Below are 24032 nucleotides of genomic sequence, written 5' to 3'. Positions count from 1 at the left end.
CTGTACCTCAATGCTCAATGACTCTTCAATCTACATAAACACATTATATTATACATATATATATGATGAAATCAAACCAATGCTCATTCTTGGTTGGGTATTAATATTGTTTCTTGCCCACATTTGTCAATGCAAACATATAAATAATGGAGTAAGTGATAGAATATGGTAATATAACTCTGTCTAAAAGCGACATTTTGAATTAATAAAATGAGAAAAACAAAAGAAACAGTCAAAAACATGGAATTGAGAGATAAACACTGAGATTTTATTGAGAAACAGCCAATGGATGACTTTTTGAAAGAGATAACAACATATACTACTATTTTATTACATACAACTTCTTTGATGGCCAACTCAAAACGGTTAGGTAACGAAGTTTCCCCTAACACCTAGTTTTCAATTATTATTGCCAATGAAAATTTCAGATTATTTGCTCACGCAAACCTGCGAAAATATTGTCCTTCAATTTTTAAATTAGATGTTCATAGTTTTGAGCTACCTAGAGAATTATATACTCACGCCATATGTAAAGAAAGGTCATAGAAAATGAAAAAAACAAATATAATAGTACTAGCTGATTAGCATGTTGTATAAATAAGAGACTTGTGTTGTTCATTTATGCAGAAATCTTTCAAACTTTGAGTTTAAGAAGTGAATATTTGGTAGCAATGGACCACCGCGCTTTGGTGTTTTCGGCTTGGGTTTTGACTCTTTGCATTTGTGCTTCGTCTTTTGCTTCCGCTGCTATTGTGGAACACACATTTCACGTAATTCTTTTTTTCTATTGCTCCAATTTCATTTTTTTTCAAGTCTACTACTTTAGTTAACTAGTACAGTAATTCAGCATATGCATGCCATATACCATATATATAGGTAATTAATCACATTACTAAAAATATAAAAATAAGACGTACTCAATTTATTGCTCACATTTAAAATTCTATTAAATTCGTGTCGTCTACTAATGAAATTATTTTTGATTTTTTTGTTAATGCCTTTATTTGGGTGAATTGCAGGTGAAAAATCTTACGGTGAACAAATTATGCAGAAATCAAGTTATAACAGCAGTAAATGGTAGTCTTCCAGGGCCAACTCTTCGAGTACACGAGGGAGATACTTTAGTCGTTCACGTGTTTAATAAATCGCCCTATAACCTAAGCATTCATTGGTAGGTCTTGCAAAACTACAAAACTTAATTTTCATATTTTTTTCCATATGCATTAGAGAGAGATAATAGGCATGAATTTTAGAAAGAATTGCAACCCTTGTTGTCACATCTACGACTTAGTCTAGTCGTTGAATATTATTTTGCTCCGACTATAAATTTGATTATCTCAAAATTTCTTTCATAATACTTATAAAGACACTATTTAAAAGTGCAAAAAATATGCAGGCACGGAATTTTTCAATATCTTAGCGGGTGGGCTGATGGGCCGGAGTTCGCTACCCAATGTCCGATCCGACCGGGTCTAAGCTACACGTACAGATTTAACGTATCGGGCCAAGAGGGAACTCTTTGGTGGCATGCACACGTGGGATGGCTCCGTGCCACAGTGTATGGAGCCTTGATAATCCGACCGAGATCCGGCCACTCATTCCCATTTCCGAAGCCACATAGAGAAATACCTATTGTCCTTGGTAAGTAGAACTTCAAACTCAAACACTAGTTTCTCATTACCAAAATCTTTATATAATTATTATTAATTATTTGTAGGGGAATGGTGGAATGCTAACGTTATTGATGTAGAGAACCAAGCCTTAGCTACGGGTGCTTCGCCTAATTTATCTGATGCTTATACTATTAACGGCCATCCCGGAAAGCTATATCCGTGTTCATCAAACGGTACATTAATATAGTCTGTAATTTAAGCGTGTGTTAGCCTATTGGTAGAGTGGTTAATCTGAAATCAAAGACTTAGGCTCAAGTCTGGCGTGACGCGACCTTTAAATTTCTGTTCATTTACCAATAAAAATAATGTATATCCTACAATCGATGAATACGACCTTTATTTTATTTGTGGCAGATACATTTCGATTGAAAGTGGTACATGGAAAGACATATCTCCTGCGCATAATCAACGCTGCACTCAACAACCAACTATTTTTCAAAATAGCAAATCACAACCTCACTGTAGTAGCAACGGACGCCGCCTACACGAACCCCTATGCCACGGACGTGGTTCTGGTGGGGCCGGGGCAGACCACCGATGTCCTCCTCACAGCCGATCAAACCCCTGCGAGATACTATATGGCGGCGTCCGCCTACCACAGCGTCGCCGGCGTCCCATTCCCCAACACCACAACCACGGGGATCATCGCCTACAGCGAAACGACGCCGTCCACGCCGATCATGCCCCTCCTTCCAGCCTTCAACGACACGCCCACGGCCCACAGATTCTCAACCAACATAACGGCGTTAGTCTCGAGCCGGTTTTGGGCCCCCGTTCCCCGTGAAGTTGACGAGCGCATGTTTATCACAATTGGGCTGGGCCTGTCGGCCTGCGACCTTCCCACCTGCCAGGGCCCATTCGGCCTCAAGTTTGCGGCCAGCATGAACAACGCATCGTTCCAGTTCCCGACGAGGCTGTCCATGCTGGAGGCTTTCTTCAGAGACGTCGGCGGTATTTACACCGCCGACTTTCCTGATAATCCGCCGCTGCAATTCGACTACACGAATTCCAGCAACAGCTTCAACCGGGCGCTGCTCAACACCACCAAGTCCACCAAGGTGAAGAAGCTCAAGTTCAATTCAACGGTGGAGGTGGTGTTGCAGAACACGGCGTTGATCGGAATCGAAAATCACCCCATACATTTGCACGGATTCAATTTCTACGTTTTGGCGCAAGGTTTCGGCAATTATAACCCATCAATTGATAGTAGAAAGTTCAATTTCGTGAATCCACAAGAACGGAACACCATCGGCGTTCCAGTTGGGGGATGGGCCGTCATTAGGTTCCGCGCCAATAATCCAGGTAAACGTTTTGTGAGTGAATAAAGAGAGAATAAAATAACATAGAGAAAAGAGTCTATTTTAGGAGATGTTTCATTTTTATTAACCTAACTGAAAAAAGAAAAAACCTTTCATTTTTACAGAGTTCTTCACTCCAAAGTAATTAAAATTGAGAATGATATTATGTGGATTAATTATACTTTTTTCTTAATAGGTGTTTGGTTGATGCATTGTCACTTGGATGTGCACTTGCCATGGGGTCTGGCAACAGCTTTCGTGGTGGAAAATGGGCCTACGCCGGCAACAACACTACCTCCGCCGCCGCCGGATTTTCCCAAGTGTTGATTGTGTTGGAGGACATGTATAATCTTTAGGGGGAATATCATTCATTTTTGTATCATTTCATAATCTTTTTTTCCCTTCCGTTTTGTCATTATCTGTTATACATTACTTGCTTGATTTATTTTTTTGTTTTTATTGGTTTTGCTTTTGGGAATCTATTTGGAATGTAAAATAATAATGTACTCGATATTATATAGTAATTTTTATATTCAAGCTCCATTTGCCACTTCCTAAGATCAGGTTTATCGGCAATTTTTATTGACAACAATAAGGTTATGTCATTTATTACATCTTCATTAATCAATAAATATTTACTTTAATATTGAAATATTCTATTAAAAAATAATGAAAATGATATCAAATTTTTTTTTTCTCCAAAAATAATGAACAAATTTGCTATAGCTTTACGCAAACAAAATCCATTTTCTTCTACATATCATCCTTCTTCTATTCTGTAATTTCTTACTCCCTCCGTCCACAAAAATTTGTCCAGTTTTCCATTTCCGTCCGTCCCCAAAAATTTGTCTCATTTCACTTTTACCATTTTTGGTAGTGGACCCCATATTCCACTAACTCATTCCTACTCACATTTTATTATAAAACTAATACTTTAAAAGTAGGACCCACAATCCACTAACTTTTTCAACACTTTCCATTACATTTCTTAAAACCCGTGTCCGGTCAAATCGGGATGAATTTTCGTGGACGGAGGGAGTATTAAATTAGTAATCCCTCGTCCCACTCAAGATTTCCATATGTTTAAGTGGCATGTGATTTTAGGAGGAATTGTTAGGTGAAATAAGTAGAGAGGTAGTTGAATATTTTAATGAGAAGAGATAAGGGGAGGAATTTATTTCTGAATATAGAAAGTGAACATCTTGAATATTGAGACAAACTAAAAAAGAAAGATGAACATGTTGAATGAGACGGGGAGAGTATTAATATACCATGTATTATGAAAATAACATAACCTCGAATTCCCAAAATTTCAATCATTCCAAAAATTATTTTCCCAATTTTGATAAGTTTCCAATTTGCTTCTAGCGGATATCATAGCTTGTTTCACACATATCCCGAAACTCATTTCAAGATAAGCAGCAATACCAATATGAATTCTAATTTAAACACTACAAATAGTTGGAGTGAGCAAGAAGACATTACCTAAATGTCTACATATGGTGTTTCATCGGTATGAATTAATTATGGGCACCAAACAAACTAGTTCCAAGATACGAAAAAACTTACTAGATCTGAACAAGGAAGAGCAACGAATCTATGGATGGTCGAACAAAGAACTTTGGAGGAAGTGAGACAACACTTCAAACGTTTCAAATATTATTTGCTTATAATATCTTGTGGATTGGCATTAAATATGTAAAATGAAAATGAAGTTGAGATTCAAATATTAGAATTGTAGAAATTTTAATGGAAATGTAAGTATATAATCTTTCTTATGATATTTATTTTTACAACTCTTTTATTTGTTATAAAATTCAAATTTTGGAAAATTATACCTAGCGGTGTGAATAATATATAAATATAATAAACAAACATTTAACATATTTTAATTATAATCTTTAATCGAATCCTACATTCTGACCACAAAAACAAATGATTACAAATTCGAACAAATGTAAAAAAAGATTAATGAAGTCGAGAGGGGTAATACGACGAAAGAACACAACATTTATTCAAATATTATAGACTGAAAGTTTGAAACAAAACGATACACGAAAATTCGGATCACAAATCCGAAGCAAAACAATGAACAGAATCGTTTCCAGCTTCTCTCACTCTATACAATAATAATTCAAAGAATCATAATATTGGACGTATAATTTAGAAATATCCTGGGGCAGGAGCAGGAGCATCGACCACGTAATCTGCAGCCATCGGACCAGGGGCCGCGCCACCTACAGCACCACCGTTGCTCAAGATCTCCAACATCGCCCGATGGGGATTCGTCTTCTGCTTCTCGCAAAGAGCTGGCAAAAATACTCCTGCACAATAAATTATGACACATAAGTTATAATTTCTCTCCAATTAATATGTACCTTATTCAATCACAAAAAGTTTATAACTCACAATAGTCACTTCACTTACGTTCACTAAAGCAAAATAAACATGCTTTTCTCAATAATAGTAGAAAACTAAATTATAGTAGCATTTTTAATTATAAATACTAAGCTTAAAATTATTCCCCCCCTGCCCAGAATACACACCTTCATGTTCATGCAATAATTTTTATTTTATTTTTAAAGAAAAAGGAAAAAAAAATAGTGAATTGATTAATTGGAGCGGAAAAATACCTTCACCGGCAGCGAGGTTGAAATAGAGGTCGACAATGTTAGGGCAATTCTGGTAACAAGATGGGGAGCAGAGGCTGGCGGTGAAGTCAGGCGCAAGGAAGGCATCCGACGAGATTCCGACGAATCCACGGTCGACGCCGCATGCCTTGACGCACTGATCAGTCTCGATGTATCCGGACATTCTCTCCACCACCACCTCCGACGTCTTACACGTGTACTCCACACTCCCCTCCTCGTTCCGGTAGTTCTCCAACACGCACCTCTTCCCCGACGTCGCAATCGCGAATGCGCACAAATTCGTCGGCAAATTCTCGCAGATCAGCTCACCTGATTCAAAATCCAATACATTTAATTAATTAATAATTAATAATTAATAATAGATCCATCCGATTTCGATCTTATTGAATTTGATCGGCAAATTACCTAATATTCCTTGGATAAGGAGAGATGAAGCGAAGAAGATAATCAATGAGATTTTCGTTGCACACGCCATTCTTTTCTTTGGATGGATGTTTTCCTTCTTATTGGCTTTATTTTGGTTTGTTTGCTGGGATGCTTTGATTCGGATCCTCTTTATATAAGGCGATGCCTATGAGAGAGTGTGTGAAAAGCGACAGAGAGATTTATTAGATTAAATTACACGAAATTTCTCTACGATTCACAATTGGGAATTTGGTTGACCCCACGCGTTTAAACTAATTACGTCTTTCTATTTCATTGCTTTGTCTCGTGGAATTTTCTTCGAGAATTAAACTAATTTATGTTTAGTTCCTTAATTTAATTGAAAATAGTAAGAATTTGGCTGCCAATTGAATTGATGCCATGAGAAAGCGTGTTGGGATGCCTGCACGGTTTGAAGTGTCCGACAAATGGAAGGTTCTTAGTTTCCATATTGACGTGGTCTCACATACAATTTTAGACTTTTCATTTTTGTTTTGGACAATATATTCTAGTCAAAAAAATAAATATTGATTTGATTTTTATACTATGAGTATTAAATAAATAAAATCAATAATAATTTTTAAGAGATTAAATGTATAAAATAAAATAAAAAAAATATTAATGTAGAATAAAGGAGGACAATTCTATAATATCAAATATTGCATACAAGATCACTACATTAATATATAAGGTGGAAAATACATTATACAGGTGCGACGTCGGTACAGGAGGAGGTCCAGCTTACGGAGCAGGAGGAAGAGGGGTCGGAGGAGCCGAACTGTGAAACGGTGGAGCAAGGGAAGCCGAGGAGGAGGACAAGACCACCCGTTCGATTTGGCGACTTCGTCTCCAAATAGAGCGTGGAGATTTATAGAATCGTTTTATTCTTTTTGATAGACTTATGTTTTATTTTATTTTGCTTCTGTTATTTTTTATTATTATTTCATGAACAATTGGGTCGAGCAATTTATAAGCTCCGTTCCGGGTTTTCTTTGTTGGTTCTTTCCCGGGCCGTAAAGTCGAACCAACCCTAGGGTCCTTAGAATATAAATAGGCGTTGAATTCATCAATAAAGCAGACAAGAATTACGCCTACTTCCTTCTCTTTTTTCTCTCTATTTCTCAACCCTAAGCGGTCAACGGGATTCCGCCTCCCAGGACTTCTCTCTTCTCAGTTCCGACCTCTCAATCTCTCTTCTCAGTTCCGACCTACGTTGAGAGGAAGACTCTTAACAATACACTACCACATAAGATTGAAAATTTTCTGTATGCATTCAAAATTGAAGACCTTTCGCAAAGAAAATGTATGGATAACTAAACTTCACTATTTGAGTTAGGCCGTATTCCTAAAAATAACTAACTATGTCATGGAATCAGTAATTACATAATCATTATGCGTATTGACAAAATATATATTTGTATGAGAGATAACATCTTTTGCTTTTGGATTCATGTTTGGGTTAAGGATTTTGTCCTTAATATACTTAAGCCCCTTTGTACAAATAATAATACTAATAATATAATAATAGTAACAAAATTAACAAAAAAACATGGACCTCATTCTGGAGTACGAAATTAGTAATCTAGGTTTATTGAATAGCTGAATATGAGTATCCACATATTTATGGGTACATCCGAGTTCAATCTAATTCAATTGAAATTTAAATTCATAACATTTGAATTAGAAATCATATATATATTTCGATTCACATAGCTAAAAATGTGACAATAAGTAGAAATCTCAAAAAGAAAATATAAAAATAGTCATTTGGCAACGTGGCTTCGTAACATGTAGTAGTAATTATTTTACGTCAACATATATAGGGTTTATTCTAATAGAATTTAATTAAATAATAATAAACCGAGGGGAAAATCGATTAAGTTACGAAGTTTCGTGTAGCTCAATCTGCCGAAAAATTGGCAAATCGAGTCTAGAAGTAGAGAGTCAATTGTCAACATTTACATGCAAAATTAGTCATCCCAATGTTCCCACTAAGCGTTGACCGACTACGTGGTATAGCTTTATTATTGCCATGGCAAGATGTAAACAGTGATGTCGTTATAAAAATAGGAAAATTCGGACTATGAATAATAAATAAGTAAAATGAAAAGTTGGTTCAAATTCCATTTAATTACCATCTTATTTAATGTATTTTCAAATCGAAATATCTAATTCGAACACGAGGCTTGATTAAATTATTAGACTACGTATCAAACTGTAAATTTCTATAAATTTTGGGTCAATATGTTTTAAACCTGAGAGAGTGAATAATGGTTTGTGTGGATCGAATATAGTGAGAACTTCAACTCTTCAAGCCTATATATATAGTGTTTCTTATTAAGAAAACAGTTAAATGGTAATGTATAATCAAATAATCAAATACGGATGTATTTTAAGAGAACAATTAAGTTTACTTATCGATTTGGTTTATAATAACAACATTATTTTTAGATCGTTTTAGTTTATATGAGAATTTTAATTCATACGATCTCCTTCACGTTTTTAATTTCATCCTTCCATGTGCTATCGTCCTCGACCAATGAAATGCCGTCATGAAGAACACTCTTAAGCATGCGAGTGGACTTCCTTGTTTTCCGTTTTTATAATATTTTAATTCCAATTTGATCTCATTATTCAAAATATATCGGTTACCCAGTAGATTTATAGCCAATTTTTTTCTATTTTTTCATTTTGTATTGTATACCTTCTACACTCATCTATAAATTTTACATTCAATCCATAATTTTGCTTACACTCAAAAAAATCTATCTTACCCTCATTCAAAACTAATTTTCACACCTTTCATCTTTAAAATTTGTCTTTCAATACTAGTATGTATTAGGATTGTTACATCTTCTTAGTACGGAGTATAAAATATAACACAAATTACAGCGTTAGATCTTTGGATTAGATGGTTGTGATAAGAGCATCCACATTCATGCTCTTTAGCAAGAGCACGGATGTGAGCTCGGACCCACTTTAATTCATTTTTTACTCCATGCTCTTAGGCAAGAGCACAACACCCACGTCTAGGAGTGTCAAAATAGATATTGAGTATTGGACACCCGATATCCAAACCCGAAATATCAAGTAATTGGATATCCGATATCCGATTTTTCGGGTATCAGGTATAAGATTTTTGGATTATTGGATATCGGGTTACCCGATACCCGATCGGGTATACCCAAATTACCCGAATTACCCGATTTACTAATTTTATTTTAAAATTTAATAAATTATTTATTCATTCTATTATTTTAAAAATTAATAATTAAATTTTAGTAGTTTTTTTTCCTCTTAACTTCGAACTACTTCAAATTTGTATCAAAATTCGAACTACAAGTTGTATTTCTAAAAGTTTGTAGTTAGTTTTCTTTAAAAAATAATTAAAAATAATAATAAAATAAAAAATAAAAATCCAAAATTGGGACTGGATACCTGATTTTTCGGGACTGGATACCCGAGTCGGGTATTTGGGTACCCGAAGTAATTTTCGGATCGGGTATCGGGTATTAGAATTTGAGAAATTCGGGATCGGGTACCCGGAATTTTCGGATCGGATATCCGCGGGTACCCGATTTGACAGGCCTACCCACATCCATGCTCTTCCGCAAGGACAAGCTCAAGGGTCCCACCATTCCATTATTTAATTTAAATACTTCAATTACTAAAAACATTTCTACAATATAAAAATACACTAAAAATACATAATTAAATCCTAAAAAAATAAAAATTACATAATTAAAATCCTAAAAAATAAAAATAGATAATTAAAATCCTAGAAAAGTAAAAAAAATACATAATTAAAATTCTACAAATTAAAAATTACTGTACATAATTAAAGGCAAAAAAATACTCATGTGGACGACTAGTCATCTATCCCAAATGTTCTTCGGAGACCCCATATCATTGCAACATATGAATCAAGTTTATCGGAAGTCATCCGAGACCTATCGGCCATATTGAGTTGAGCCAAGAGGGTCCACAACGAGTTGGTGGGGGGTTGAGGTGGCACAAAGGGAGCGGGATCCGGAGTGGGAGCGCGACGGCGGGTGGCGGTGGCTGTCGCCTTCTTCCTTCCTTGCGGCGGCGTTGGGAACTGCTCGGGCCGACGTCGGGGCTACCCAAGTTAGCTGCGGCAAGCAGGCTAGCCACCTCATCGGAGCCACCGTCGGATAGGGATACCGATCTCAACCGTTTGTTGGAGGAGCTGGAGGAGGATGCTACTACGCCACCCATATACTTCTCATGATGGCGCACCTCCTGCCAAGAGTTGAGGTACTTGAACGGTTTGTAATTCATGGATTGGTAGGTCGCCAAGGCGGCAGTGATGATGTCGAGCTCGCTCTTGCCGCTCCCCCCCGACCGCTCTTCCTGGAGGTAATACCCCTGGAACTTTCGGATTTCGTCGTTGGCTCTGAAGATGGAATTGCGCACCATACTATCATTGCGATAGATGGTTCCCTCCGGCCGGTTTTCATTGTACCGACGAGTGACACGCCACCAAAACCTACCCCCGCTTTGGTTCGTGCCAACTTCCGGATCTTCGGAGATTTCCAAGTAGGCTCTGAATAACTGGATCCATCTCCGGCGGAGTGTACAGGGTGCGGACACCACGAGTAGGAGGAGTAGGAGTAGGAATAGAGTCGCCGCTCCCTCCCGAGCCAGGTTCGGGTGCCCACCCATATCGCCCATCAGGGGCGTCTTGGTCGTCCACCGGGTAAGGCCGGTAGCCACCCAGAACTTGAGAACCTTTGGTTTGAGGAGGAGCTGAGAATTGTGTTTCCGGACTAGGGAATGGTTGTGAGCCGAACCATTCGTGGTTCCAACTGCGGGAATCGGAGGGGTGATCGCCGGAGCAGGACATTTTTTTTATAAGAGTGAAAGATTGAGAATTGATGAGAGAATTTAGATGAGAGAATAGATGATAATTGTGTAGTGTGGTGGAATTTTTTTGTGTTGAAGTGGGGGTATTTATAGATGAAAATGTGAATTTTGGGGGGAAAAATTGAAAAATAAATTAAAAGTGTGTAGAAAACGGATATAATTTATTGGGAAGTTGTAAAATATATTTTTTATTTAAAAACGATTTTTAAAATTAAATTTGAATTTTGGAAAAAAAAAACGAAATTGCCAACGGCTATGCCGTTGGCCAATCGCGTGCTGCCACATCAGCCTGCTCAGCGGCACGGACGAGCTCGATGCATCGAGCAGCGCCGTGCTAGCGCGAGAGCGCATCAGCAGACAGTTGCGTGTCGTGTCGTGCCGTCGGCTCGAACGCCGCTGCGGATGCTCTAATTAAAGACAAGCTACATTATTAGACTAAAAATCTACATTGTTAGCCGAGGTATATTATTGGACTGAAAATCTACATTATAAGACTAAAGATCCACATTATTATACTAAAATGCTACTCCCTCCGTCCCATAAAAGTTGAAACAAAACTTTTGGGCACGGAGATTAAGAATTTATATTAAATAAATAGGAGAGATGAAAAAAGTAGGAAAGATAAGAGAGAGTAAAGTAAATGATGGAATAAAGTAAGAGTGATTAGATATTTTGTCTTTTGTTAAAAAAGGAAATGACTCAACTTTGTTGGGACAAACTAAAAAGGAATACGACTCAACTTTTATGGACGGAGGGAGTACATTATTATCCAAGCTACATTGTTAGGCTAATACATTATTAGATGACATTTGTCATTAATCTAACCGTGAGATCACAAGATTCAATGGACTTACAAGTGTTTTACATATATTTAGCGTTAGGATATGAATAATTTCCCAAGTATGAATCCCAACAATGAAAAAAATTCATCCGACGAAGAGGTTAAAAGGCTGATTGTGTATCTTCATCGAGCTCATGAGTAATACGCCAATCCTCCCCCGGTTCCTACACCAAGAACCCAACGATACATGCATCTAGAACGAGAGCTTGTTGTGGAAAGGCTCTTCGAGGATTACTTTTCTATCAGCCCCAATGGGGGCCAGACGCCTTTTGATGCTGTTTTCATATGTGTCGAGAGTTATTCTTGCACATAGAAGGTATATTGGTGGCTCGTGAAGAAAGTTAGCAAGGTCTTTTAACATTTCAGAAGTGTACATTTGCCTCATGACAGCTCACCATTGGGGGAAGTTTGGACATCTTTGACGAGTACGTACACGTTGTCGAAACCAATGATTATGAGTGCTTGAAATTTTTCTGCATGGATGTTTGCGACACCTTCGGTGCAGAATACTTGAGGGTGCTTACAACCAACGACCGCAACAGTTATTGTGCCTTCACGAAGCACGCCATAGTTTTTTCAACATGCTTGGCAGCATTGACTACGTGCATTGCCCATGAAATTGTCCCACAATATGGAGAGGGGCATACACCAGCGGCCACAAAGGCAATCATTTGACAATGGTGCTAGAAGTGGTCGCCAGTTGATTAGTATGCATTTCTCAGTGTCCCGGGATTGAAGAACTATATAAACGTGCTCAACCACTCTAACATCTTCAACGATATTTGAAAGATGATAAAATTCAAAACCAATAATCGACGCTAGCTAGAACATGAATTATCAGCTCGCCAATGATATTTATCCAAGGTATCTTATCTTTGTGAAGTCATTTATTTGCGCACAACTAGTCCCACAAACCAAAGTACACCGCCACCATTCCGTGAATACGTATGCATCCCAGAGTCGCCACAATGCACTCCAACAAGATCTAATCAACCACATTTTGATAAAAATTGGACACAACTTGTGTTTTTTAAAGATTTTAATTATGTATTTTTGTTTTTCAATAAATTATTATGTTTAATATTTTAATTAAATTGAGATAAATAATTTACTACAAGATAAAATAATTAAACTCAGCCGAAGAAATATATAAATGGGCCTATATTCGAGAGTATCAGCCTGTGATCTCAGAAAAATAATACTACAAATTCCAGTCCACCTATAAATTCTAACAGAACGAGGATAAGTGGGACCGATCTCAACAAACAGAAACCGTCGACAGCCTCTCAATTCCTAGATAGAAATCTAAGAACTAAACCAAATAAAAATGGTATGATCCCAAACCACACCTTAAAAAGAAAAAGAAAAAGAAATAGAGAAAAGAAGCCATGGTTTCAGCGGCGACAGCAGCATCCCGCCTTATCTTCTCCAGCTCCCAATCCATCTCCCGTTTCTCACCTCTTCAAACACTCGCCTCATGCTCATCCAGGCACGGCCCGCGGCGGCCGAATTTGACCGGCGGCGTTGGCGTCCGGTGCATGGCGGTGGCGGAGGGAACCGGTGCAACGAAGAAGAAAAGCGGTTATGAGATTGAGACGCTGACTAACTGGCTTCTCAAGCAAGAACAAGTCGGCACAATCGACGCAGAGCTCACCATCGTTCTCTCCAGCATTTCCATGGCCTGCAAGCAGATTGCCTCCCTTGTCCAGAGGGCCAGCATTTCCAATCTCACCGGCGTTCAGGGCGCCGTCAATGTCCAGGGCGAGGATCAAAAGAAACTCGACGTCGTCTCCAACGAGGTACTACCAATTTGTCGGGATGGATGCACATTATTTTGATATTATTAGTTTGATATTGTCCGTTTTGGGTGGACACAGATTTATTTTTGCGTCACCCCACTTAGATATTGCTTCCAACTTCCTTTACTCATCTGATGTGGGATGTGTTTGTAACCCAACACCATCACAGTTTTGTTGACACTTCCCAAAAGGCAACATTCTAATGGCTAAAGTTTGGGACCCATTCTCAATTTTTCTTTATGTCTCTCTTATTTTAGTGAACATTAAAACTCGATTTGGAATTGTTGTAGGTGTTCTCAAACTGCTTGAGATCAAGTGGGAGGACAGGGATCATAGCATCAGAGGAGGAAGACGTTCCGGTGGCAGTGGAGGAGAGCTACTCCGGCAACTACATTGTCGTCTTCGACCCCCTCGATGGATCATCCAACATCGACGCAGCAGTCTCCACCGGCTCCATCTTCGGCATCTACAGCCCTAACGACGAATGCTTCGCCGAAATCCAAGAAGACGGCACAGTAAGTCCATCAGCACCTTTATTCAAATAATATCCATTCCTAGAATTCTCAAATTGATGCATTGGACATTATTTCAGCTGGACTCAGTGGAACAGAGGTGCGTGGTGAACGTGTGCCAGCCAGGGAACAACCTCCTAGCAGCAGGCTACTGCATGTACTCGAGCTCCGTCATATTCGTGTTGACGATAGGCAAAGGTGTATACGCATTCACGCTAGATCCCATGTTTGGGGAATTCGTGCTCACCACAGAGCAAGTCCAGATACCGAAATCCGGCAAGATATACTCCTTCAACGAGGGCAACTACCAGCTCTGGGACGACAAGCTCAAGAAGTACATCGACGATCTTAAGGACCCCGGCCCCACCGGCAAGCCTTACTCCTCCCGTTACATCGGCAGCTTGGTCGGGGACTTCCACCGCACTTTGCTCTATGGCGGGATTTACGGCTACCCGAGGGATAAGAAGAGCAAGAATGGGAAGTTGAGGTTGTTGTACGAGTGTGCTCCCATGAGCTTTATTGTCGAGCAAGCCGGCGGAAAAGGCTCCGATGGCCACCACAGGATTCTCGATATCGAGCCCACTGAGGTCACTATCTTGCATCCATGCATTCATCGACTCTATTCATTGATTTTTTGTTTGATGAGATTGATTGATTTTGGTGTGTTGTTTGTGTGCAGATACATCAACGAGTGCCGTTGTACATTGGAAGTGTGGATGAGGTGGAGAAATTAGAGAAATATTTAGCTTAATTAATGCCAAAGATTGTAATTGCGGACTATTGTCAATTTTTACCAACATAAAGCAATACTGTTATTAATGTTTGTTTACTCAGTCACTTACTTTTTCAACTGGTGTTGAAGCTAATCCAAGAAGAGTATATTAAATAGAGATTTGTAGATGCTAAAACAAAATCTTAAACCTTTCTGTGACACTCCAGTTTTTTACTAATTGATTTCTTGTCATTTCTTTCTTCTTTTTGGATTAAATGATTAACTTGGTTTTTAGGTTGAATACATTCTTTCGAGTTATAATTGTAATTTGATCAAGGTTTTCTTCATTTTTTGTCCATGGCAAAAAAGGATAAACTTATGCATATGATTAGTTTTTCATATTTATACACTTAAAAAGGACCAGAAATTCAAATGACCACAAGTTTACAGATGCACAAGAATATCCAGTTGCTAGGAACTAAAATGCCTCAAATATAACACTTGAGCAATGAAAATAACATCTGATTAAGACTCAAGCCAATTTGGAGAAAAGAATAGTGTTTATTTAAATCTAAGAAGAAATTTAGAGTGTATTTGAAGCATAATTCGTGAAGAATGAAGATAGACTTTAGTCACCATCACACTCACTTTTGTCTCTTAGATTACACAACCATTTTCACACAATTGCCACTTGACTGAAGATAAGCAGAGGTCTAGTCATCCACATAATTTTAGATAGAGAGGGAAAGGGAGGAGTATGGCTGAAGCAGTGGGGTGGAGCAGCCTGATCAGGTCAGCCTCCCATCTCACCACCCGCCTATCACGTCCCCACCGCACGACGCAATCCACCACCACCACCACTCTCCGCCCCCGAGATGGAATACGTTGCAAAGCTGTGGAGATTGGAATAGCAGCACCGCCAGCAACAGAGCCTGCTAAAAGGAAGAGCATAAACAAATACGAAATAGAAAACCTGACGACGTGGCTACTGAAGCAGGAACAAGCAGGCCACATCGATGCCGAGCTCACCATAGTCCTCTCCAGCATCTCCTTGGCCTGCAAACAGATCGCCTCACTCCTCCAACGCTCCAGCATCTTCAACCTCACCGGAGCTCATGGCACCATCAACATCCAAGGCGAGGATCAGAAGAAACTCGACGTCATCTCTAATGAGGTAGCTGCCCACATTTATTACATTTACAGACAACATTCATATCTTATCTACGAGGTTTCCAGTTGTTCTGCAGCTGTCTCAGATCCAGCGGGAGGACTGGTATTATAGCATCCGAAGAAGAAGACGTGCCAGTTGCAGTCGAAGAGACCTATTCCGGCAATTACATTGTAGTTTTCGACCCCATTGATGGCTCTGCCAATATCGATACTAGCATGACTACAGGCTCCATTTTCGGAATCTATGGCCCCGACAAGCAATGCCTCGTCAACCTAGACGATGATTCCACGGTAATAACAGTACAAACTCTATTTTGTACAACACGTCTTGCTGTTGCAAATATTCTCATGTTTATTTGATGGTAGCTCGACCAAGAAGGCCAGGAGTGCGTAGTCAGCGTCTGCCAGCCAGGGAGCAACCTTTTGGCTGCAGGGTATTGCTTGTACTCGAGCTCCGTTGTTTTCACACTCTCCATAGGGAGAGGAGTGTATGCTTTCACCTTAGACACCGCCTACGGTGAATTCGTGCTGACCCATGCAAACATCAAGATTCCAAATGCTGGTAGAATCTACTCCTTCAATGAAGGCAACTATGATCTTTTTGATGCCAAACTGCAGAAGTATCTAGATGACTTGAGGAAACCTGGGCCCAATGGGAAGCCGTATTCAGGCCGTTATGTAGGTTGTCTGGTTGGTGAGATTCACAGAATGCTGCTGGTGGGGGGAATCTATGGGAATCCAGACAACAAAAACAGCAAGAATGGTAATCTGAGGTTGTTGTATGAATGTGCACCCATGAGCTATTTGGTGGAGCAAGCTGGGGGGAAGGCAATAGATGGAAAACAACGAATACTGGATATCAAGCCTGATCAGGTGATGCATCTATGAGATTACAACAGCTTTCTTGAACTAGACATGTTGTGAAACTCATGATTTCTGTCTTTTGCAGATACATCAACGCACTCCAATATACATTGGGAGCCCGGATGAGATTGACAAGTTGGTAACATACTTGTCTGAGAAATAGTGTTATTTTGTATGAGATGAGAACCAAATCCAGACAAAAGATATTTCATTCATGCATTGTTGATTAACTTCTTTCCTATACACTGTCAACGTTTGAACAAAATTAGAATACTAAGTCTATGAATAATTATAGTGCATTTACATCATGCATAAACAATAAATCAATTCTAGCAAATCTAGACCCCAAGTGTGAATGCTGTTGTCGGTGATCCCTTGTAGCTTGTCAGTGTTATAGGGATGAAGAGGTTACTAGTGTCAATCATGGCCTATCAAATAGTTACTCTGAGCAGAGTTCATTCTCTGATTTTTGACTGCAAACAAAGCAAAACTATGCTTCAAGAAGAGCAATGCATCACAACGTATATTGAACCAGCATAATAGGGGTCAAAAATTACCAGGGCTAACAATTGTTATACATTTGGTGACAGATCGCATAGCTGAAACAGAATCTGCACCTGCTTACAAGTAAATCATGAAAGAAATTTCAGCATTTCAAATAAGAAACACAAGACTTTACTAAAATTACTGAGATCATTAGATTCTTTTCTTACCAGTTAAGTTCATATTTGTATCCCCTATAAGTCCTGCCATGGTTGAGGAATATTCTGATGTGATTTGTGTAGTAGTACCCATTTCAATGTTTCCAGAGGTAAGAGGTGACCTGAAACGGTGGGGCATAGAGACTAGGTTATTGAGAAAACAATTTGATAACGAAGAGAATTCATAGAGAAGGCCAAATAATTACCCCGAACATGTATCCGGTGAAGAAACTAACTCTTGCCTCGAAGATGAAGCCAAGTCACCTCCAATATCAAAGTCCAACAGAAAGTCTGAAAGGTTGAAATCCATACCAAGAGTGTCTAAACTCGAGAAATCCAAGTCAAGAGCATCCCCTTCTTTCTCAGATTCAGATGTTGAGTTGCCATCAATTGTTTGGTTCTCCATGATCATTGGCATTTCAGAAGAGCCAAAATCAAGCCTTCCCTTAACATGGTCCTTCATGTTGGACCTCTTCAAATTTGACTTAATAGGCGAGCAAGTAACATGATTTCTCTCTATTGAGTAATAAGATATTTGCTTGTTAGGGCTCACGAGTATGGTCTCTGAGGAGATTATTGTGCGGTTGGTAGAGATAATCTGTTGGGGAGTAACATCTTTACTGGAATTAGCAGTTGAAATTTCTAAAGGGGAACTGGACTTTTCAGTTTGAGAAGGAGATGCTAGTGGGGGTGTTTTTGGGACGGGTGAATGTGCTCGTGTTGATGAACTTTCTTGGTTGAAAAGACATTTCACAACGTTAGTTCCTTGAACTTGTGATCCATTGTTGGCATTACCACAAGCAAACGACTGAGTAGAAGAATTTGTCACAGTTGTTTCTTGATCCTTGACAACATTGTTTGATTGTGTAACTATGCTAGCATCTGAGAAATTAGAAAATACAGCACATTAACATCATTTTAACTACAACCATGATAGTGCTCCACAGAAATAATTTACCTTTAGACTGTGTACTACTTCTACGAGTCCTCTTAGAAGCTCCAGCACCATCTGAGATATCTTTGATTTCTTTTCTTTTGGTTGGTGCTTGATTTGTGATTGGAGTGGATAAATGTGTGCTAACTTTCCTAGTATTGGACGGCCTGGATGTTGACATCATAGCTGGAGTGTTGTACATAGGATAATAGCCTGAATAACAAACACAGACATCACTCCAAAGAAAAGCATGAATTTCAAGTAGGCTAGTGCAGATTTCTGAAGCATTTCTTAGTCAACAGCGAATCCAGTATCTAGTTTATTTTAAACTACATTCTCTTATACAAGGTGAAGGTATTCAGAGTTTGTTTAAGAGTATTGAAAATTGTGTTTTTCAACATGAGAGACATTTTCAATAGAAAAAGGGTTTTAGGGTAAACAGAGACAGAGACATAAGAGACATCGCAAATTCTCAATAGAGATATACAACCAAATTAGGGCAAAATTGGTACCTGCAGGCCTCCCGACGGCGAGTTCAGCCTGAGAGGTCATAGACACCGAAGCAGAGGGCGGCGGCAGCGGTGGGGGAGGGGTAATAACATTACTTCCAGTGCTATTATAAGCATTCATAGCCTCCTGCATTCCACTCAGCAAATTCTGAACACGAAATTTCTCCTGTTCCAATCGGAGACGCTCTTGATCTATCAACACCTTCTGCTCCTTCAATGTGATGTACTCATCCAAAATCGCCCCCAAACTGAGCAAGCTCTTCGGAGCCTAGATGAATTATCAAATCACAGATCAATAAACCGAAAACCTAAAGCACGAAACACAAAGCGGAATATGAGAAATTGAAATTACTTCTTGAACGGGTGATTTGGCGATTAGATGCGATGCTTCGGATCGGAAATTGGAGCGCGTCTGGATGTAATTATTGTCGGACAGATATCGATCGACGATGAAAGCGATCTGAACTGGCGTTACTTTTCCTTTTCCCACATGTTCTTGCTTCTTGGCTTTGCTTTGCTTCCCCATTTTTGTGTTCCTGAGTAGAGAGGGAAACGGGAGAGGTGGAACAAGAAATGGAGGGAGAGAGGAAGAGGATGTTGAATAGTGTGAAAATAGAGCGCGGGAGCATTTCAAAATTTTTGGAGCTGAGAATGCAAGTTTTAAGCGCAAATTCACTTTGGTTTCCCTCCCAACTTCAAATTAATAGCCGACCGAATGAATTGCCGATGATTTGTATTTAATGCATTTAATAAGTTTTTAAGTAATTACGTTAGTATTTATTATTGGACTTATTGGATGTTGACTGTACTTAATGCATTTTGAAAACTCATTTTTTGAAAATAAGTGTTCAGAACCAAAGTAGTAGTAGTATAATTTTATAAAATTAAATTTTTATCTAATTTATAAATTAATTTAGAATTGTTTAATTAGTAAACACACCATGCTTATATTGTATAAGCACACTACACCAAAGTACACAATACAAACACTACATCCAATCACGCACCTACACACAATTGACTGTTGGGTTGCACCAGAAACACGCGATTATCAAACAGATCTCGAAACAGTTCAATTTAAATGATTCATTGATTAATTCTATTTTCGTATAAAACACGTGTACATCACATAGAATACATAATTGATTGTGATTGTTACTTTGGGATCCTTCAAAATAGGGGTAGTTATTTGGTGGGGAAATTACTTCATATATACAAAATGTTTAACTAATGTTTCAATTTAGTACAAAATATTTTTAAGTTAACATAAATCATACGAAGTATTTTATTTGGGTTTCAAGTTTATACAGTCCGTTTCATTCTTATTAACACCATTAATTTTTACCATGTATCATAAAAACCTAATATTCAAAGAAAAATCATCATATGACAGTAAAGAGTATTCAAAAAAAAAATATCTTCTCTTCACTTTAGTGTCTTATTCCTTGCATACTCAACAACCATACACTTATTCCATACCGACTCTGTCCCTATATACCATCCTACTATGATATCAAGTACTACTTCCGTCCTCCAAATATTGTCCCACTTTGATCCGACACGAGTTTTAAAAAATGTAATTAAAAGTGAGTTGAAAAAGTTAGTGGAATGTGGGTCATACTTTTATATATTAGTTTTATAATAAAATGTGAGTATGAATGAGTTAGTAGAATATGGAGTCCACTACCAAAAATGGTAAAAAGTTAAATGAGACAAATTTTGTGGGATGAACGGAAATAGAAAAATGGGACAAATTTTCGAGGACGGAGAGAGTATTAGGAATGGAAAGGATGGTGATTGGATCCAAGTGATTGCTGATTTCTCGACCTATTGCATTATCTTTGATTAGTTTTTAAATTAAGAAAGTTAGGATTTCATGGGATTTGAATAGATTAGGGATTGATTGAATAATTGAATTAATTAGATCAAATTTGGTGGGATTATTGTCTACTACACTCATATATATTCCATAGGAGAGTTTGAAGAATGTATCGAGAGAGATCAAAGCTATTAGGCGGTGAAAAACAAGGCATCGGTGAGAGGAATATTATCTATTTTATTTCCAAGTTATGTTGGTTCTTGTTTACAAAAGCTTGAGACTTATTTTCTGTTCTTTATTTTTGAGTTGTTTATCCATTGGTTCTTACTGCCCTATCACTCCATATCATACTACTTATTCTTGTTGGATTTCTTTGATTACTGTGATACAAAGATACACTAACCGGACGTAATACTACCCAATGAAGAACGAAGATAAAAGTACAATAAACTAAACTGAAATAACAAACAATAATCGAAACTGTAAACCTTAAATATGTAAACTAAGCCGAGGAGTCCTCTTTCCGCAAGACGAGATATGCCCTGGTAGTGCTCTCGGATTGGCGTGTCGTCCCCAAAGATAAAACGGCTTCGTCTTGTTCGTTGGAGTACCGCAAACATAACAAGCCTCGGCGAACTGGATGATGACGAGGGCAGAGCTTCGACGGAAGACTATGCAAAGAGAGGGAGAGAGCTATGCAAAATAATAATAATTAATTAATTAACTTAATTAATTACATATCTCCATATTCCGTGACATATTTTAATATATTATTTCTCTCACCGGAATCGGCTTAGAGAAAGTGAATATACCACAATCATCTACTCGGAGCGTAGATCGATTACAAATTATTTAATTGTTTCAAAATTAAATAATTCGTCACTTGTACGACCCGGTCCAATTGCGTTGATCGGACCACGATTCCAACAATTTTACTATTTTATGTTGACAGACACACTCAACATCAAGTTAAAAGAAAAAGGCATTCCATATTGTGATACAAACTCGATGAACCGTGCTACCAGCTATCATGGCCATGACTTCTGTAATAACAACTAATAAAAAAATTCACCTCATTCACTGAATGAATGAAATTTCTTGGTATGAAGGCAATTCAAGTTGTTCATAAATTACAAGACATCTTAAAGAGTGATCAAAACAACAAATTTCCAAATAAAAATCAAAATTTTAAGAATTTTTGGAGTCAAACAGATTAGCTTTTTATCCGGAGGGAGTGATATTCAGAGTGATCGAGTGTTGTAAATCCAGTAGGCGTTCTTTTAGAATCGGTCATTTGCTTCTGATTTTACTTTGTTCTAAAATGCTGCCCTTCGCTTTTGCTTTTGATATTTTTTTGGGAAGTCAGTTTCCATTTTGTGCAAAATATCTAAGAGGAGTGATTGAAATTTTTTGGGAACACGTGTATTATATTCTATAGAGTTTATGGTGTAGGAAACACATAGAAAGGAAAAGATTATATTCTTCTCCACAGTCTATATTCTTCTCCATATAAAGGAAAAGTTTATATTCATCAAGTGCTCTAAATCCTTGATCTTTTTTAACATTCTACCCATTGGCGGACCTACATGGGCATGGGGTCCCATAGAACCCCCAACATTCGGAATTGTTATTATATAATACATTAGTTTCACATTTTGAATAAATACATCAATCAGCTCAAGTAGCTGATCCTTTGGACTCTTTTTATGGAGACTCGAGTTCAATACTCTCCAAGTAGAAATTTAGCACATTTTTATACTTTATCCACAAAGCATTTGTTTAAGATTTTCCACAAGCTTTAATATTATTAACATACACAACTTCATTTGTTTGTTTTATTCATACTTTGCAATAAAAAAAAAGTCTTTATATTTGTTACTCCCCATTAAAATAAAAACATTATTTCTATATTTTTCTCTCCTACTTTATTATTTCTTTACTTAACTAATTAACTTATAAAATAACACCAAATAAAAATCTCGTATCAAAAACAAATGTTTTAGCCTTATTTATTACTCCCTATTAAAACGAAAACAATATCATCTCTATATTTTTCTTTCTCTTACTTTATAATTTCTTTACTTAACTTATAAAATAACACCAAATAAAACATACTAAAAAAACAAATGTTTTACATTCAGTGGGACACCATACCTTTATTATTTAACACTCATTATTCATCTATGTATCTCGCAACTTACTAAACCTATGCCATAACTACTAACAAATATCGAAAAATATTCAACAATTGTTAATTGTAAATTGGACCCCCCAGAGTAAAATTCCTGCATCCACCACTGATTCTACCGACAAATTGGAGCATAGATAAGTAAAACTGACGGCGTTTGAAAATATAGACGGAATGTATAAACTTGAACTCAAATGAAACATTTTGTATGATTTGTGTTAACTTCAAACATTTTGTATTAAATTGAAACATTGGTGAAACATTTTGTATGTATGGTGTAATTTTCCCTTATTTGGTCGGTTCGGTTAATAACTTAATCGACTTGTCAGTTAACTAACTCAAAAATTTGGTCAAAAAACTAACCGGAACCGACCCGATCTCAAGTTTGGTTACTTAATTAACCGACTCGGTTAGAACAGTCGGTTAACGGTTATAACTGAACTAACCGAATTTAAATTAAAATTTTTATGATTTTAACTTTTCATCTACTTTATTTTTATTTTATTTTATTTTTTTATTATTATTATTATTATTATTATTATATTTCTATTTACAAATAATACATAAATTGTTTAGGAACTTTAAAATACTTAAACTTAAAAATGATCTAAAATATAAAAACTTTTATCCAATAATAAGTGAAGGATTGTCCTATTTTTAAAATAGTAATGCTTAAGCACTTTATTGACTTTGAAAGATCTTATTTATAAAATTATATTTGGAAGCTTTATAAACTTTGAGATATTATAAGTATAATTGATAGAGATACAAATTAAAATAGATTATTTTGACATTGCAATATGAGACTTTGACAAAATTTGGAAGTAAATTGCAATTTCTTCTATTGTGACAAAGTTTGAAAGTAAATTACAATTACTTCTATCATTAATTACAAATATAATTTAAATTAAAATTATTTATGGTATTAACTTTTAACTTTCATCTAATTATTATTATTATTTTAATTATTATATTATTATTATTATACTCATATTTACAAGTAATACATAAATTGTTAAGGCACTTTAAAAGCCTTAAACTTTTTTGACAT

At 37.3% G+C, this 24032-nt stretch overlaps 5 protein-coding genes across 5 annotated transcripts; 3 read left to right on the top strand and 2 right to left on the bottom strand.

The window, feature by feature from the left end:
- Positions 1-638: 638 nt before the first annotated feature.
- LOC125219468 (laccase-7) lies at positions 639-3505 on the top strand. Its single transcript, XM_048121447.1, has 6 exons — positions 639-770; positions 1020-1171; positions 1397-1641; positions 1718-1846; positions 2028-2975; positions 3168-3505. Exons 1-6 carry the CDS (start codon positions 672-674, stop codon positions 3296-3298), a joined length of 1704 nt encoding a protein of 567 aa, XP_047977404.1. The 5' UTR covers positions 639-671; the 3' UTR covers positions 3299-3505.
- Positions 3506-4961: 1456 nt separating this feature from the next.
- LOC125220035 lies at positions 4962-6188 on the bottom strand. Its single transcript, XM_048122149.1, has 3 exons — positions 6028-6188; positions 5605-5931; positions 4962-5295 (listed from the first exon to the last, which is right to left on the bottom strand). The coding sequence occupies exons 1-3, from the start codon at positions 6095-6097 to the stop codon at positions 5135-5137; spliced, it is 558 nt and encodes a 185-aa protein (XP_047978106.1). The 5' UTR covers positions 6098-6188; the 3' UTR covers positions 4962-5134.
- Positions 6189-13091: 6903 nt separating this feature from the next.
- LOC125217553 (fructose-1,6-bisphosphatase, chloroplastic-like) lies at positions 13092-14917 on the top strand. Its single transcript, XM_048119070.1, has 4 exons — positions 13092-13572; positions 13863-14087; positions 14165-14671; positions 14764-14917. Exons 1-4 carry the CDS (start codon positions 13162-13164, stop codon positions 14833-14835), a joined length of 1215 nt encoding a protein of 404 aa, XP_047975027.1. The 5' UTR covers positions 13092-13161; the 3' UTR covers positions 14836-14917.
- Positions 14918-15500: 583 nt separating this feature from the next.
- On the top strand, positions 15501-17073 carry LOC125217783 (fructose-1,6-bisphosphatase, chloroplastic-like). Its single transcript, XM_048119318.1, has 4 exons — positions 15501-15970; positions 16033-16257; positions 16333-16839; positions 16916-17073. The coding sequence occupies exons 1-4, from the start codon at positions 15554-15556 to the stop codon at positions 16991-16993; spliced, it is 1227 nt and encodes a 408-aa protein (XP_047975275.1). The 5' UTR covers positions 15501-15553; the 3' UTR covers positions 16994-17073.
- On the bottom strand, positions 17024-19549 carry LOC125217782. Its single transcript, XM_048119317.1, has 7 exons — positions 19327-19549; positions 18978-19242; positions 18490-18678; positions 17738-18413; positions 17544-17653; positions 17388-17447; positions 17024-17303 (listed from the first exon to the last, which is right to left on the bottom strand). Exons 1-7 carry the CDS (start codon positions 19498-19500, stop codon positions 17248-17250), a joined length of 1530 nt encoding a protein of 509 aa, XP_047975274.1. The 5' UTR covers positions 19501-19549; the 3' UTR covers positions 17024-17247.
- Positions 19550-24032: the final 4483 nt, after the last annotated feature.

Source organism: Salvia hispanica, chromosome 4 (assembly GCF_023119035.1).
Source record: "Salvia hispanica cultivar TCC Black 2014 chromosome 4, UniMelb_Shisp_WGS_1.0, whole genome shotgun sequence".
In the NCBI taxonomy this organism is placed as follows: Eukaryota; Viridiplantae; Streptophyta; class Magnoliopsida; order Lamiales; family Lamiaceae; genus Salvia; species Salvia hispanica.
Note: the sequence above shows the minus strand (reverse complement) of the source record. Positions and strands in the feature narration are given on the sequence as shown.

Coding starts and splice junctions, on each gene's coding strand:
- LOC125220035 (XM_048122149.1), bottom strand. CDS start 6,097: ATGGCGTGTGCAACGAAAATCTCATTGATTATCTTCTTCGCTTCATCT. Junction 5,932..6,027: donor CCTTATCCAAGGAATATTAG/GTAATTTGCCGA, acceptor ATTTTGAATCAG/GTGAGCTGATCTGCGAGAAT. Junction 5,296..5,604: donor CAACCTCGCTGCCGGTGAAG/GTATTTTTCCGC, acceptor TTTATTGTGCAG/GAGTATTTTTGCCAGCTCTT.
- LOC125217553 (XM_048119070.1), top strand. CDS start 13,162: ATGGTTTCAGCGGCGACAGCAGCATCCCGCCTTATCTTCTCCAGCTCC. Junction 13,573..13,862: donor TCGACGTCGTCTCCAACGAG/GTACTACCAATT, acceptor GAATTGTTGTAG/GTGTTCTCAAACTGCTTGAG. Junction 14,672..14,763: donor TCGATATCGAGCCCACTGAG/GTCACTATCTTG, acceptor GTTTGTGTGCAG/ATACATCAACGAGTGCCGTT.
- LOC125219468 (XM_048121447.1), top strand. CDS start 672: ATGGACCACCGCGCTTTGGTGTTTTCGGCTTGGGTTTTGACTCTTTGC. Junction 1,172..1,396: donor TATAACCTAAGCATTCATTG/GTAGGTCTTGCA, acceptor AAAAATATGCAG/GCACGGAATTTTTCAATATC. Junction 1,642..1,717: donor AGAAATACCTATTGTCCTTG/GTAAGTAGAACT, acceptor AATTATTTGTAG/GGGAATGGTGGAATGCTAAC.
- LOC125217783 (XM_048119318.1), top strand. CDS start 15,554: ATGGCTGAAGCAGTGGGGTGGAGCAGCCTGATCAGGTCAGCCTCCCAT. Junction 16,258..16,332: donor ACCTAGACGATGATTCCACG/GTAATAACAGTA, acceptor ATTTGATGGTAG/CTCGACCAAGAAGGCCAGGA. Junction 16,840..16,915: donor TGGATATCAAGCCTGATCAG/GTGATGCATCTA, acceptor TGTCTTTTGCAG/ATACATCAACGCACTCCAAT.
- LOC125217782 (XM_048119317.1), bottom strand. CDS start 19,500: ATGGGGAAGCAAAGCAAAGCCAAGAAGCAAGAACATGTGGGAAAAGGA. Junction 17,654..17,737: donor TCACCGGATACATGTTCGGG/GTAATTATTTGG, acceptor CCACCGTTTCAG/GTCACCTCTTACCTCTGGAA. Junction 17,304..17,387: donor TATAACAATTGTTAGCCCTG/GTAATTTTTGAC, acceptor CTTTGTTTGCAG/TCAAAAATCAGAGAATGAAC.